The sequence below is a fragment of the Phocoena phocoena genome, chromosome 19 (assembly GCF_963924675.1).
Source record: "Phocoena phocoena chromosome 19, mPhoPho1.1, whole genome shotgun sequence".
Classification (NCBI taxonomy): domain Eukaryota; kingdom Metazoa; phylum Chordata; class Mammalia; order Artiodactyla; family Phocoenidae; genus Phocoena; species Phocoena phocoena.
The window spans coordinates 23,929,249-23,942,774 of NC_089237.1; the positions used below are offsets into that span (position 1 = coordinate 23,929,249).

At 41.8% G+C, this 13,526-nt stretch overlaps 1 protein-coding gene across 6 annotated transcripts in view; it reads left to right on the forward strand.

Moving 5' to 3' along the window:
- Nucleotides 1-423: 423 nt before the first annotated feature.
- Nucleotides 424-13,526, forward strand: part of KAT7 (lysine acetyltransferase 7) — a 28,784-nt gene continuing 15,681 nt past the window's right edge. For 2 of the 6 annotated variants that reach the window (XM_065896370.1, XM_065896371.1), the window contains exons 1-5: nucleotides 424-438; nucleotides 3,105-3,252; nucleotides 5,502-5,678; nucleotides 6,896-7,135; nucleotides 11,772-11,854. In XM_065896370.1, coding sequence (XP_065752442.1) covers nucleotides 424-438; nucleotides 3,105-3,252; nucleotides 5,502-5,678; nucleotides 6,896-7,135; nucleotides 11,772-11,854 — 663 coding nt within the window. The remainder of the gene's footprint in view (nucleotides 439-3,104; nucleotides 3,253-5,501; nucleotides 5,679-6,895; nucleotides 7,136-11,771; nucleotides 11,855-13,526) is intronic. The other 4 variants (XM_065896372.1, XM_065896373.1, XM_065896374.1 and 1 more) reach the window with 2 other exon arrangements.

Consider the following 13,526-nt stretch of genomic DNA (forward strand, 5'->3'; position numbering starts at 1 on the left):
AAGATGAGAACCGTTAACTTCAACTGTCGGGCTTCTGCCCCAAACAGGAATGGCTACCCACGCCTACAAAGGGTGCCATTCCCCTAACTAAACACGGCTCACCCCGGTTTCCACCATCGGTGTCACTTCCTGACCAAGTCCAAAATGGCGCTCAGTAGCCTCACCGGAGGAACGAACCTCCCAGCATCCTCTCTGACCCGTAACGTCAGGTGACGCGAACCCCAGCCGGAAATAGAGGAAAAAGCGCCTCAGCCCGCGGCGCCTGCGCAGAAGGCTGTAGACGCTGTGAAGCAGGAGGCACTTGGGATCGTACGCAGGATTGGGACTGCTACAGAGGCCGCCACGGAGCCCGCCGGAGCCACCGTTCCTACTGCTGCTGCCGCCGCTGCCCGAATCGGAACCGTCGGGCCGCAGCCGCCGGCAATGCCGCGAAGGAAGGTGAGAGGAACGGGACAGGAGGGATGGCGGGTTTCTAAGGACAGTCTTTTGAGCAACGTGACGCAGTTGGCCACGCCTCACAGTGGTTGGATTCCAACTTCCCGCTCCCCCGAATCTAGCTCAGCAATCCTCTCTTCTGTCCATACCCAACAGAAAAATGTGGGCCCGACCCTGGCCTCGGCCTATGCTTGCAACTATTCCCGCCCTCTGCTTGCCTGGCTCGGAGGCGTTCTTCTCGTTAATTGGTCGCTGAAACGTCTAGAAGCATATTGATTGGCTGGTGACACCGCCCATTTGGGCTCAACGGTCACCTCCCCGCGTGTGGGGGCGGTGTCTGGGCCCGGCCCCACCGCTCTCCTACTGGCGGTAGAGAACGATCCCTTTTCTCTTGATTGGCTGGGCTTGGCAGTCTGTCCTGTGGGGGCGCGGTTTAGCGGGGCCGCGATTGGGTGACACGAATCCCCCTCTCTTCCGTCTGGAGATGCTCATAGGAGGAGAGGCGGGGTTTTGGAGCATCCTTCCTTTCCCCGCGGGGGACACAACAAAGCGGAGGACTGGGTGGTGGAGAACCAGCGCCCACTCTGGCCTGTTGCTCCTAAGCTGTAATTATTATTGTTTCCTTAGTTGGACAGCGCCTAGAAAATGCAGTTCGTAAAATCAGAAATTTTGTAGAATTAGATGGGACTTATGAGATCACCTAAGGACACTCCCATCCCTTCTTTTCTCAGCTAAACAGAGGCTTATTGGAGTGCCCCAAGCTACTCAATTAGGCAATGGCAGAGCCAGGACTATAGAACAAATCTAATTCAGTTCAACAAATGCTTATTGACTACTTGCTACATGCTGATTGCTGGGGATTCAGAAATTAATTAGACGTGAACCCTGGCTTAAGGAAATCAGAGTCTGATGGGGAAAACAGACATATAAATAACTGTAGAAGGATCTAGTAAATTCTCTATTTGGCAGTAATGTACAAAGCTTAGTGTCAGGGAAGTGGGAGAGCAATTAAGTCTGTTCTGGAATAAGATGAGAAGTAGATTGGTGAAAGCCAGAGAGAAGAACTGAGTTCTACAGTCAAGCCAGGAAGGGATGGTCAGAGATGATCAGGGATTCAAATATCTGGATAATTGGACTAGATGACCTTTAAGATTCCCCCTTTTATCCTATCAATTTTCTGTGACCCTATCTGGGGCCTCCACTCATTATCTGGGCAGATTAGACTTGAAATATTTGGAAAATTGGGTGGTATTGTTCACTTCTGAAGAAATGTTTCTCTTCACAGAAGCTTTCAAATATTTACACTTTTTAATGTCTCCTAAAATGACGTACATTGACAGGTGGTATTTATGTTAAGGCTTACCAAATGCAGGAATAGTACTGGTGCCTTGGAATAGGCCCACAGTCCCCTTTCTTCAATTCCCAAATACAAAGAGCTCTTGAAAATGTAAATTTTCTAGTAACTTATTTGGTAACAAAACCTGTCCTAAACTGTCCTGAGTTTTCGTGTGTCTCATTTAGTGTGATTGTTTACATATTTTGCTGCAGAAAGGGTGTTATTTGCAGCATATATGCAAATTATTCCCTTTCCAAAATTCTAAAAAGTTATGAATTCTAAATACAGCTGGTCCTGAGGGTTTTGAATAAAGAATTGGGGACTTGTAATTTGAAACTTTGGTGTTCTTTTGCTTTTTAGCAAATACATTTCTCTTTCTGGTTTAGTAAAAGGTATAGTGTTAATGCTCAGTTGATAAAAGTTATCTTTATGGTTAATCATGCCTCAGGAGGCTAACAATTGACAAATAATTATTAATTTAAAAGATGATTTTTTTTTTTTTTTTTTTTTTTTTTGCGGTACGCGGGCCTCTCACTGTTGTGGCCTCTCCCGTTGCGGAGCACAGGCTCCAGATGCGCAGCCTCAGCGGCCATGGCTCACGGGCCCAGCCGCTCCGCGGCATGTGGGATCCTCCCGGACCGGGGCACGAACCCGTGTCCCCTGCATCGGCAGGCGGACTCCCAACCACTGCGCCACCAGGGAAGCCCTAAAAGATGATTTTTAAAAACCTTTTGTTTTTGCATACCTATGAGTCTTCATGTGCAAGCCGCTCCCTTCCCCCCTTTCTTAAAGCACTTTTGCCATTCATGTGGAGAAACTTCAAAAGTAGATAAGAAAGAAGAATGTTACTCTTTTTCTCCTTAAGTTCTTTTGGGATCAGAGTTGTGGACCATGACATTTTGAATTAGTGTGTAGTTTTTAAAAATGTAATAGCTGTTCATGGAGACTTTGTACAAAAGCTACTCTGAATTTCAGTGGGGTCTAGTACTAACATTTTTCTCATTACCCTGGACTTTCTGTAAGTACATGGTTATGTCAACCAATCTGTTTTGAGTAGAATACTTTCCAGTTTGTGGTACTGACCTCCAGATGGACTTGTTTCAGAATTAACGATAATACAGTAAGAATTCTCTTTCTGTGTTTATTTAATAAGGGTGCATTATTTGTAGGTTGTTTCATTTAAATGCTCTAAAGAAAGGAAAGTTGTCTGTGGAATCCTTTCTTAGGTTTGAACTTGGTGTTTTCAGTATCACAGTTCGTTTTTTTCCCAGTGTTAATTCAAACCCACAGAGTAAATGTTTCTGTGCTAATGTTTGGATCTATGGTGTTACAGAGGAATGCAGGCAGTAGTTCAGATGGAACCGAAGATTCCGATTTTTCTACAGATCTCGAGCACACAGACAGTTCAGAGAGTGATGGCACATCCCGGCGATCTGCCCGAGTCACCCGCTCCTCAGCCCGACTAAGCCAGAGTTCCCAAGGTAAAAGGCGGCTTCCTTCTTCCTGACCACACCTCACAGCTGACTGGACATCACATTATGGTGCTAGTTACTGTGGAAACTGGTCCCATGTCTTGATGTTGATGACAGAATCTGGTAAAATGCAGAGTAAATGACTGCGAAGTATCAGGTTTTTAAAAATGGTTCTGTTGGGGGTACTGTCCAATTTGTAGACCCAAAGGAACTATGTCTGGTTTAATAGGTGTGTGACACATGTATGTCCTGAGTCATTTAATTTTTTATAGATTACAGTTTCCCTATCAGTAAAATGAGAATGCTATCTTTTCACTTTCGTTAGAATGGTTTAGGCCTAGGGACTTAAAATAGTCTCTTGAACTTGTTATTATAGGAGGCCCAATACTTTTAAAGCCACGTTTAATTCTGTAATATGGTCAGGTACAGGTAATAAATATAAATAGTTGACCTAACTATCAACTGTAAATACCCAGAATTTTGCTTTGGTAGTAAAGAACAGAGAATCTTGGTGTCGGAAGGTTCTCTAGTGCAATTAGCTATCTGGGCTTAGATTTGGAGGGTACCCCTAAACCCTCTTGGCTCTGCTCTGGGGTTCGCTGGGGAAGAAAGAAAGTTGTAATGAATACAGAAAGCTGATGATCAACAGGCGGTAATAAGTTAAGAGGGAAAATATAATATACTTAGAGCGCTTAAACAGTGTTGATTTGGTTAGTGCTTTGTATAAGCATGTTGCAAAATGAGAGAAAAACATCTCTTCTTTCAAGCAAGAAAGTGGGAACATTCTCAGCAACTGTTCCTTACTTTATTTTTGAATCTAATATTTGAGCTGAAGTATAGATGTTGTCTCTTGATTTCTCAACTTTTAAGTTTTATCTTTTGGCATAATGGGAATATTGATAAATGGCTACTATAATTCAGGTACTATGCTATGTACTGGAATACCATGATAGAAAAATCATACTTCCTGCCCTCAAGGAGCTCACAGTTTAGTTCGGGATGTAAACTGGTATGGTAATGCATTGTGGAACGGGCTCTGAGAGAGGTTTGTATAGAGTACCGTGGAAGCCCAGATATGGAAATCTTACGGGACCTAGTAGGAATTTACAAGTTGAAAGATGGGAAAGTGTTATTATAGGTAGAGAGTACAGTATATGCAAAGGAATGGGCATAAGTGTTCTTAGAAAGTATAATTGGTCATGCCCTGGACACCTGAAAGTTGTAAATATTCAAAATAGCTAGGAATTACATGAGCTCTGGGTCTCTTTCTAGTTCTACTTTATGACCACTGAGTCGCACAACTCCATGGGGCACCGTTCACAGCGTGGTCCATGTAAGATGACCCTCTCTAAAGCAAAATGTAGACTATCAGTACATTGTGAATGGAGCCCCCTGGACGTATGCAAACTGAAAACCTAGCTGTGTGCTAACTTTTACACAAGAGTTGGAGAATTTCAGTTTTCTTCTTTGAAGAATCTGTAAGATACACATGTTAGGATTTTTTGTTGATTAAAATATGCTTTAACTTTAGCTCTGAATTTCTTTTATTCCTTTTTTGAGTGTCATCAGAGTAGAGATGAGAAAAGGCTACTGGGTGCTTCAGAATAGACTTCTCTATCCAAAAGAATTTTAAAAGTTGTAGTCTTGCCTTGCCCTTTACGAATCTAATATTATTTTGCTTTAGGGTATCAGATAGGGTAATCAGGAAGAAAAAAAAGAGATCCTTAAGGAAAGGAAATATTTGTATATTGATATACCTTTAGTAGTAGAGCATCTGTTATCTGGTGGGTTAGAGTAAAGGAAGAAAGAGAGGACGTAGCTAATATTTATAAAGCACTAGATTTAGCTACCTAGGGATCATGTTAGGTGCCTTACATGAATTATTCCACTTATTCTCACACAAAATGTATGAGGAATATGCTACTAGTTTTGCCCCATTTTTTATAGATCAGGAAACAGGCTTGGCGAGATGAACTTGCCCGAGATGCCACAGCTAGTTAGTATGGTGAAGTGGAATTGAATCACGTTCAGTCTTGATTCCAGAGCCTAAACTATTAATTCCTTGCTGTATTGCATCTCTATACCTGATCTATTTTGCTTGTATTTAGTTCAATAGAATGGATATTTTGAGGATTTGTTGGATTTTGTGAAATATGAAGAGGAGGGCCTACGTGCTAATAAGTCATACCACTGGGAAATAAAACAGATTTCCTTCTTTTTTCTTTAATTGTTTTATTGTTTTTAAAAATCGGGATCAGATTCCAGTCCTGTTCGAAATTTGCAGTCTTTTGGCACTGAGGAGCCTGCTTATTCTACCAGGAGAGTGACCCGTAGTCAGCAGCAGCCTACCCCAGTGACTCCGAAAAAATACCCTCTTCGGCAGACTCGTTCATCCGGCTCAGAAACTGAGCAAGTGGTTGACTTTTCAGATAGAGGTGAGTGGGTATGGTATGATTTGGACCCATTACAGAGAGGGTCTAGTCAGTTTCCTCTTAAGGGAGGCTTGGAGCCACTGCAGATAGATAGATGCCCAATACAAAATTCAGCTAGGTGAATGCTGGTGTGTCTGATTCCTTTTTTGTGTCTTGCTGAGGTCAGGTTTGGTACTCTAGTGCTCTTGAGGTCCAGAGTAGCTGGAATATATTTGATTGGACCTGCAGTAGGCAAAAGGCACTGGGTACCTCTTACCCACAGACACGGAAGGCTTAAAGCACATTTTCTTACAGCCATGCTTGTCAGTCCATTTATCTCTGAATTTCTGAAGAGGAGTGACCCATCAGTAATGGGGAATGGTAAGGTATTGAGGTTGTGATTCAGCAGCCCAAATCAGAGGCCTTAGATGAAAGGCTTTAGGCTTTTAGCCTGCCAACACCCCACGGCATGTGTAACCTCCCCAACCAGGGATGGAACCGGCGGCCCCTGCAGTGGAAGCGCAGAGTCTTAACCACTAGACCACCAGGGAAGTCTGGTCAGCTGGTTTGATGGAACCGTATTTACTTTTCAAAAAAAGTTTTGTTGCCAGTATTTGTAAAAACAAAGATTTCATGTAAAAACCTGAGTTACTAGTTTCTTTTAAAAAATGGAAAGCTCTAGGAACATTAGGTGGCCATTCACCACAGTAATAATTGGCTGGAACTGAGTAGTAGTTGTCCCCTTGAGAGGGACAGTCAGCTCTCGATTTGGCCTTGCTCAGCCCCGGTAGGCATTTGGTTTGCAACCCCTAATTTAGAGTTAGGTCCATTCACAGTCTCACACCAAGTCTGTTCAGTGTCATCCAGAAAGAACCATTTTCATTTATCTTCCATCCTGTGTATCTCCTGGAAGGAGAGTGGGGTGGTAATGTTTTTTAAAGATTTATCCCCATCCAGTTTTGATTACCCATGATTTGGGGCTTGGGAGAAACACAGATAAGTAAAATGCATTAGGTAAACTCCAAATGGAATTTTAGTCAGGATTTAAAGTTGCAAAAGAGGAATGATGTTATTAGTTTCGCTTCATTTTCTATTTAGTTTTATGGCAGATAAGTGGCTAAAAGTTACTGGTTAAATCGTAGAAAGAGGGTCTTGGAAAGCCCATAAGCTCTTCTGAATATAATAACCCTCTAAATAAAATAAACCCCATTCATGAGTTCTACCAATTGCTTTTACTTTAGAAACTAAAAATACAGCTGATCACGATGAGTCTCCACCGCGAACGCCAACTGGAAATGCCCCTTCTTCTGAGTCTGATATAGACATCTCCAGCCCCAACGTTTCTCACGATGAGAGCATTGCCAAGGACATGTCCTTGAAGGACTCAGGCAGTGATCTCTCTCATCGCCCCAAGCGCCGCCGCTTCCATGAAAGCTACAATTTCAATATGAAGTGTCCTACACCAGGCTGTAACTCCCTAGGTAAGTGTGCCCAAGCCTCATGACACCCTGTGATATGTGGTTCTCTCTCCCTCTGGAATTAGGATCGCCCAGAAATGTTTAGTGTTCCATTGTGACTTAGCTTCTTAGGCTCTTCAGTGATCACTCCTCAGAATAACTCTGAATTGCCTGCTTGAATAAAAGCATCTCTGGGACTTCCCTGGTGGCGCAGTGGTTAAGAATCCTCCCGCCATTGCAGGGGACATGGGTTGCAGCCCTGGTCTGGTAAGATCCCATGTGCCGCGGAGCACCTAAGCCCGTGCGCCACAACTACTGAGCCTGCGCTCTAGAGCCCGCAAGCCGCAACTGCCAAAGCCTGCATGCATAGAGCCCATGCTCCGCAACAAGAGAAGCCATCGCAATGAGAAGCCCGCACACCACAACAAAGACCCAACACAGCCAAAAATAAATAAATAAATTTTAAAAATTTAGCCATTGGATGTGGCCACCAGGTTCAGAAAAAAAGTAGAACAGAGTAAGTTGCTGCTTTGCAGACCACCAGTACATTTTCCCTAGTATTTTATTTATTTGGATCTTTTCCTGATCTTACCAGCAGTTTCTTAGGTAATTTCAAGCCTTTAAAATGCATAAGTAAAGCAAAAGTTCCCCTGAACACTATACCAGTTGTTACTCAAGGTAGTTGTTTCAGGCCTAAATTAATTTCCTTGAGATAAATAATGAAAAACTAAGAATAGACAGTATATAAACACTAGTACAAGAGATAGCTAATATGCTTTCAGACGGTAAGAGGATCTCGTTGCCACACAGCAGGAGAAGGAAATTTCCTCAGCTCTGCTTGTTGCTATCCACGCATCCTTAGATTGTTACTTTTATTTTATGTACTATGTGTAATCAGTCATTCAATACTTATTGACTGTTTTAAATTCTGGGGGTGGAGTTGTGAACATGTCAAATTCCCTACCCTCATGTAGCTTATAGTCTAACTGGGGAAGGCAAAACAGATGTGTAATACATCAACTGGAGATGTATGCTGTGAAGGGTAGGATACCGCACGTACACACAAGCGTGTGTGAGTTGGGAAAGCCACTCTGATATGCTGATATTTGAGCAGAAACCTGAGATAAGTGAGAGAGTGAACCATTTGAGTATCTGGGGGATAAGCATTATGGTAGAAGGAACAGCAAGTGCACAGGGTCTGGGTCAGGAGAATGTTTAACCACTTTGAGGAGTATTTTTTTGGGAGGGTTGGGGGTGCTGCGCCGTGCAGCATGCAGGGTCTTAGTTCCCTGACCTAGGGATCAACCCGTGCCCTCTGCACTGGGAGCACGGAGTCTTAACCACTGGACCTCCAGGGAAGTCCCTTTGAGGAATACTTTAGGGGCCAATATGCCTGGAGCAGATAGACCAGAATGGGGAGGAGGAGACAGACCAGAATGAGGTTAGAGTGGGGGACTAATTCTGTGTTATTTATGTCCTGGACTCAGCACCCTTAATGTGGTGGACCAGAGGGTAAATAAAAATCTGTTGCATCACAGGAAAGTTTACTTGACTTTTGGTTTTAATGTATTGGCGAAGATTGAAAAGTATGAACCGGAGCTTCCAATATTATTCTGGATCCTGTTCCACTCTTCATCTTAGGCAAAAGTGTCGTTAATTATTTTTTTGTTGGTAATTTTGGTATAAAAGTAGGATGTGCTTTTGAAAAACTAAAACCCTACAGGAGGTCTTGAGTGCTAAGTAAAAGTTCTCCTTCACTCATATCCCCAGAACCATGCCCTAGATATAAAACTACTATTGGTAGTTTTTTATGAATGCTGCTAAGTTTCTATACATATATAGCACACGTGTATATGTACATGTATTTCTTTTTTTGTTATTTAGAAAAAGGAAAATATACAATGGTTTGACATCTTAGATATTTATTGGCACTCAGAGGTCCATCTGTTTAAAGGATATAGAGAATTCCATTATATTGAAAGTTCAGAAATTATTTAAATTGCCCTGTATTGATTGACATTTATATTGTTTCTCATTTTTTAACTTTTTTTTTCTTAAAGCTATTTTGAACAGTACTATAATTGATAGCCTTATATGTATGTATTTTGGTGTCTCTAGAAAATCTGTTGGATAAATTCATAGCAGTGGAATTGCTAGGTCAATAGAACAGCTATCATTTTAAAACTTTTAATATAGACATATTGGTTGTAGTTTACATATTATAAAATAAAACAAACTTGAATAATTTATTCAGAAGTTACAGATGCATAGTATCTAAAAAGCTTGCCATAGCAGTGATACTTTACATTTTGTACATAGTGTTTGATCAGTGAGGGTAGTATTTTGTGTCTAAGATAAATGTGTGGATCTCTAAGATTACGTTTTAAATAATATAGTCCTGGAGAAATGGCCTCCTGCATATCATATATTAATTCCCCTCTCCCCCAGTACTTGGACTGTTTTTACCCTTTATTTATTTATTTTTTGGCTGCGCTGCAAGGCTTGTGGGATCTTAGTTCCCCAACCAGGGATCAAACCCAGGCCCTTGGCAGTGAGAGCACAGAGCCCCGACCACTGGGCAACCAGGGAATTCCCTGTTTTTACCCTTTAAAGCTTACTCTGTAAATCTTGTATAATTTTTAAATCCCTTTTAAATGTCTCCTTTACCCCAAGAAAGATAAAGGTTTTTGTAGATTTGCAATTTAGCTTAGCTAACTTATCTTCTTATCTCATTAGCCTTGGCTCATCATCCCTCTCAATCTTAGGTGTTTGATGAACCTTTTGATTGAAGGGACATATAAAAGTGAGATAATCAATTCTCTGTGTATTTTCACAAACCCCATGAGAAATAGAAAAATGAAGAGATACCCCTTTAGATAAAATGAGCTTTCTGTATTGTTTTTCCTAATATCTTCATCTTCCCTTCTTAAGAGGGCCTTGTGCAAACTTCCTGATTAAAAGTTTGATTATGTATTTTATAAATAAATGAATGAATGAATAATATAAAAGTTTGATTATAGAAGAAGGCTAAATCTTTAAACAAAACCAGCCACCCCTCCAAAAGAATGAATATATTTAATCTGGTCCAAAGTTATCAAGGTATGTTTCCTTATATGATAGAAAAGGCCACTTCCTTCTCCATTTTTCATAAGTTTCTTTTGATTTTTGAAAGAAGTTCAGGGGCTTCCCTGGTGGCGAAGAGCTTAAGAATCCGCCTGCCAATGCAGGGGACACAGGTTCAAGCCCTGGTCCAGGAAGATCCCACATGCTGCGGAGCAGCTAAGCCCATGTGCCACATCTACTGAGCCTGTGCTCTAGAGCCCGCGAGTCACAACTACTGAGCCTGTGTGCCGCAACTGTTGAAGCCCACGCACCTAGAGCCTGTGCTCCACAACAAGAGAAGCCACCCGCAATGAGAAGCCTGTGCACCGCAACGAAGAGTAGCCCTCACTTGCCACAACTCTAGAAAGCCTGTGTGCAGCAATGAAGACCCAACGCAGCCAAAAATAAATAAATAAATTTATTTTAAAAAAAGGACTTCCCTGATGGCACAGTGGTTAAGAATCCACCTGCCAATGCAGGGGACACAGGTTCGAGCCCTGGTCCAGGAGTATCCCACATGCTGCAGAGCATCTAAGCCTGTGTGCCACAACTACTGAGCCTGCACTCTAGAGCCTGAGAGCCACAGCTACTGAGCCCACATGCCACAACTACTGAAGCCCACGTGCCTAGAGCCCATTTTCCACAGCAAGAGAAGCCACCGCAGTGAGAAGCCCGTGCACCGCAATGAAGAGTAGCTCCTGCTCACCGCAAGTAGAGAAAGCCCACGCACAGCAACGAAGACCCAACACAGCCAAAAAAAAAAAAAAGTTCAATTCAGGTTGGATAACATTGCATAACAGAAAGGAAAGTACTTACTATACATATGACTTGATCAGTTTAGCATAGGAAAGTTAAATTCCACCAAAAGAAAATATTCTTGCTTGTAACTTTGTGCTTTTTATTCTTATTTACGTATTTAAATTCGTTTATTTTATTTATTTTTGGCTGCGTTGGGTCTTCGTTGCTGTGCGCAGGCTTTCTCTAGTTGCGGTGAGCAGGGGCTACTCTTCCTTGTGGTATGCGAGCTTCTCATTGCAGTGGCTTCTCTTGTTGCGGAGCACAGGCTCTAGGCGCACGGGCTTCAGTAGTTGTGGCTCGCGGGTTGTAGAGCACACACTCTGTAGTTGTGGCACACAGGCTCAGTTGCTCTGCGGCATGTGGGATCTTCCCGGACCAGGGCTCGAACCTGCGTCCTCTGCATTGGCAGGCGGATTCTTAACCACTGCGCCACCAGGGAAGCCCAACTTTGTGCCTTTTAAATAAGTTTATGGGCTTAATGACATTTTGGAATTTGAGAAAGAATTATCAGAAAAGAAGGAGCTATAATTTATACTGAATATATGCAAGTGTGTTCAAAGATTGCTAGATCCAACCTGTGGAAGAAAAAAAATTATTGTGGGTGCAAGTTATGACCCTAACAGCACTTACCTTTGATGGATTTAATCTGTAATCAGACATGTACGTGATAAAATGATACCGTAAAAAAAGGTAGAGAAAAATATGACTTTACAAGCTTAAATCTTTCATCTTGAGATTAAGTTTTTTCCTCCTTTAACAGGACACCTTACAGGAAAACACGAGAGACATTTCTCTATATCAGGATGCCCTCTCTATCATAATCTCTCAGCTGATGAATGCAAGGTAACTGTATTGTCATTTATTCAACATATACTTATTGAGTGCTTACCATTTGCCAGGTACTTGGCTAAACAACGGGGATACAGTGTGAACAAAATGGGCAAGGTCCATGTTCTTACATTCTAGAGGAGGAAACATTATAAAAAACAACTGTGTTTAAAACAAAAAAACAGACAAATGAATTATTCTACGTAGTGAGTGTTTTGAGAGAAATTAACAATGTGATTATCTATGGAATATTTGGGACATCATCCTCCAAGTGCTTTGATATTTTCTGTTGAAAATTATCTTCAAAGATTGCTAGGGACCTTTTCCACTAAGGAATAATTTGCATAAATATGTGATCTCAATATTTATGCATTAGTTTCTCTTCTTATAAATCTATGAGGACATTTTGCTTTTTAAAAGTTTTTCAAAATTCTTTTCCTCTTTCTTTGTCTGTTTCTGTGAAATACTTTTCTTTTTGTTACTCTCAATCACACCTACTCTTGGCTAATTCTTGTCTTACATTCTTGAAAAATATAGTTCTAAATAACCTTTGGGGTTTGGAATAATGGATTTAGGAGTAGAGCCTAAGATCCTATTTTGTATGTTTCTCTATGGGTTGTTGCTACCAAGGAGGAACCAAGAAACTAATTATGGGCAAGCAGGAGTTGAAAATGTTACTAATTAAATGCATTGCTCAGGTAGTATTTGGACAGGTTACCCAAGTTGGTTAGACCAAAGTATTAATTGTCATTTTTGTAGTTGTTATTTTGCTAAGAAGGCCAGGATAACAGGTTTATGCCTGTTTGGGCCAGTTTCCTCCTGAGAAAAATGAGATTCCCCAGCTAACATTAATTCTCCCTGATTCAGAAATATGTTCTCTTATTTACAAGTAGACCACAGGAGGGAAAGTTTCGTTCTGTGTTGTGTTTAGTCTTTCAGCAGAGTAGTATACTTTCAGTGCTCACGTGGATTTTGAGGTTGTGGATACTTACTCTTACCTTCCCTCATCCCAGATCTCTAATATAAGCAAGGCAGTTTCTTCTGCTCTCTGTAGAAGTGGTAGGTCTTCCCATTATCTTCCCATTAGCGTGAGACCAGATCAAAACAGGAACAGCTCTTCCAACATCTGCATCAGAAGCTGACAAGTCATGAGGTGCTTCTTTCTCTGAAAATAACTGTGAACTCTGGTTTTTGAGAGTTGTCCGTTACCACTTGTCTTTAAATATAACGATCTGATACTATGGATGGTTTTACATAAAAGTCTTCTTAAGGTATAACTTTTTAAATTGTTGGCTGATAGCAGTATGAACATGTTGCCTTAAGCAATTTATTTTTAAAAAAGAAAAAGAGGGCTTCCCTGGTGGCGCAGCCTGCCGATGCAGGGGACACGGGTTCGTGCCCCGGTCCGGGAGGATCCCACATGCCGTGGAGTGGCTGGGCCCATGAGCCATAGCCGCTAAGCCTGCGCGTCCGGAGCCTGTGCTCCGCAACGGGAGAGGCCACAACAGTGAGAGGCCCGCGTACCGCAAAAAAAAAAAAGAAAAAGAAAAAGAAAATTTTCAGTGTGGGGAAGAAAATTCTGAAAAAAGGAACGCATTTCCTGTACTTTCCTCTTTTGTGCTCTTTTTCACAAGGGGAATCAGGCTCAGCATAATCCATCTTTACTACTGGACCATGTGCTTGTGAG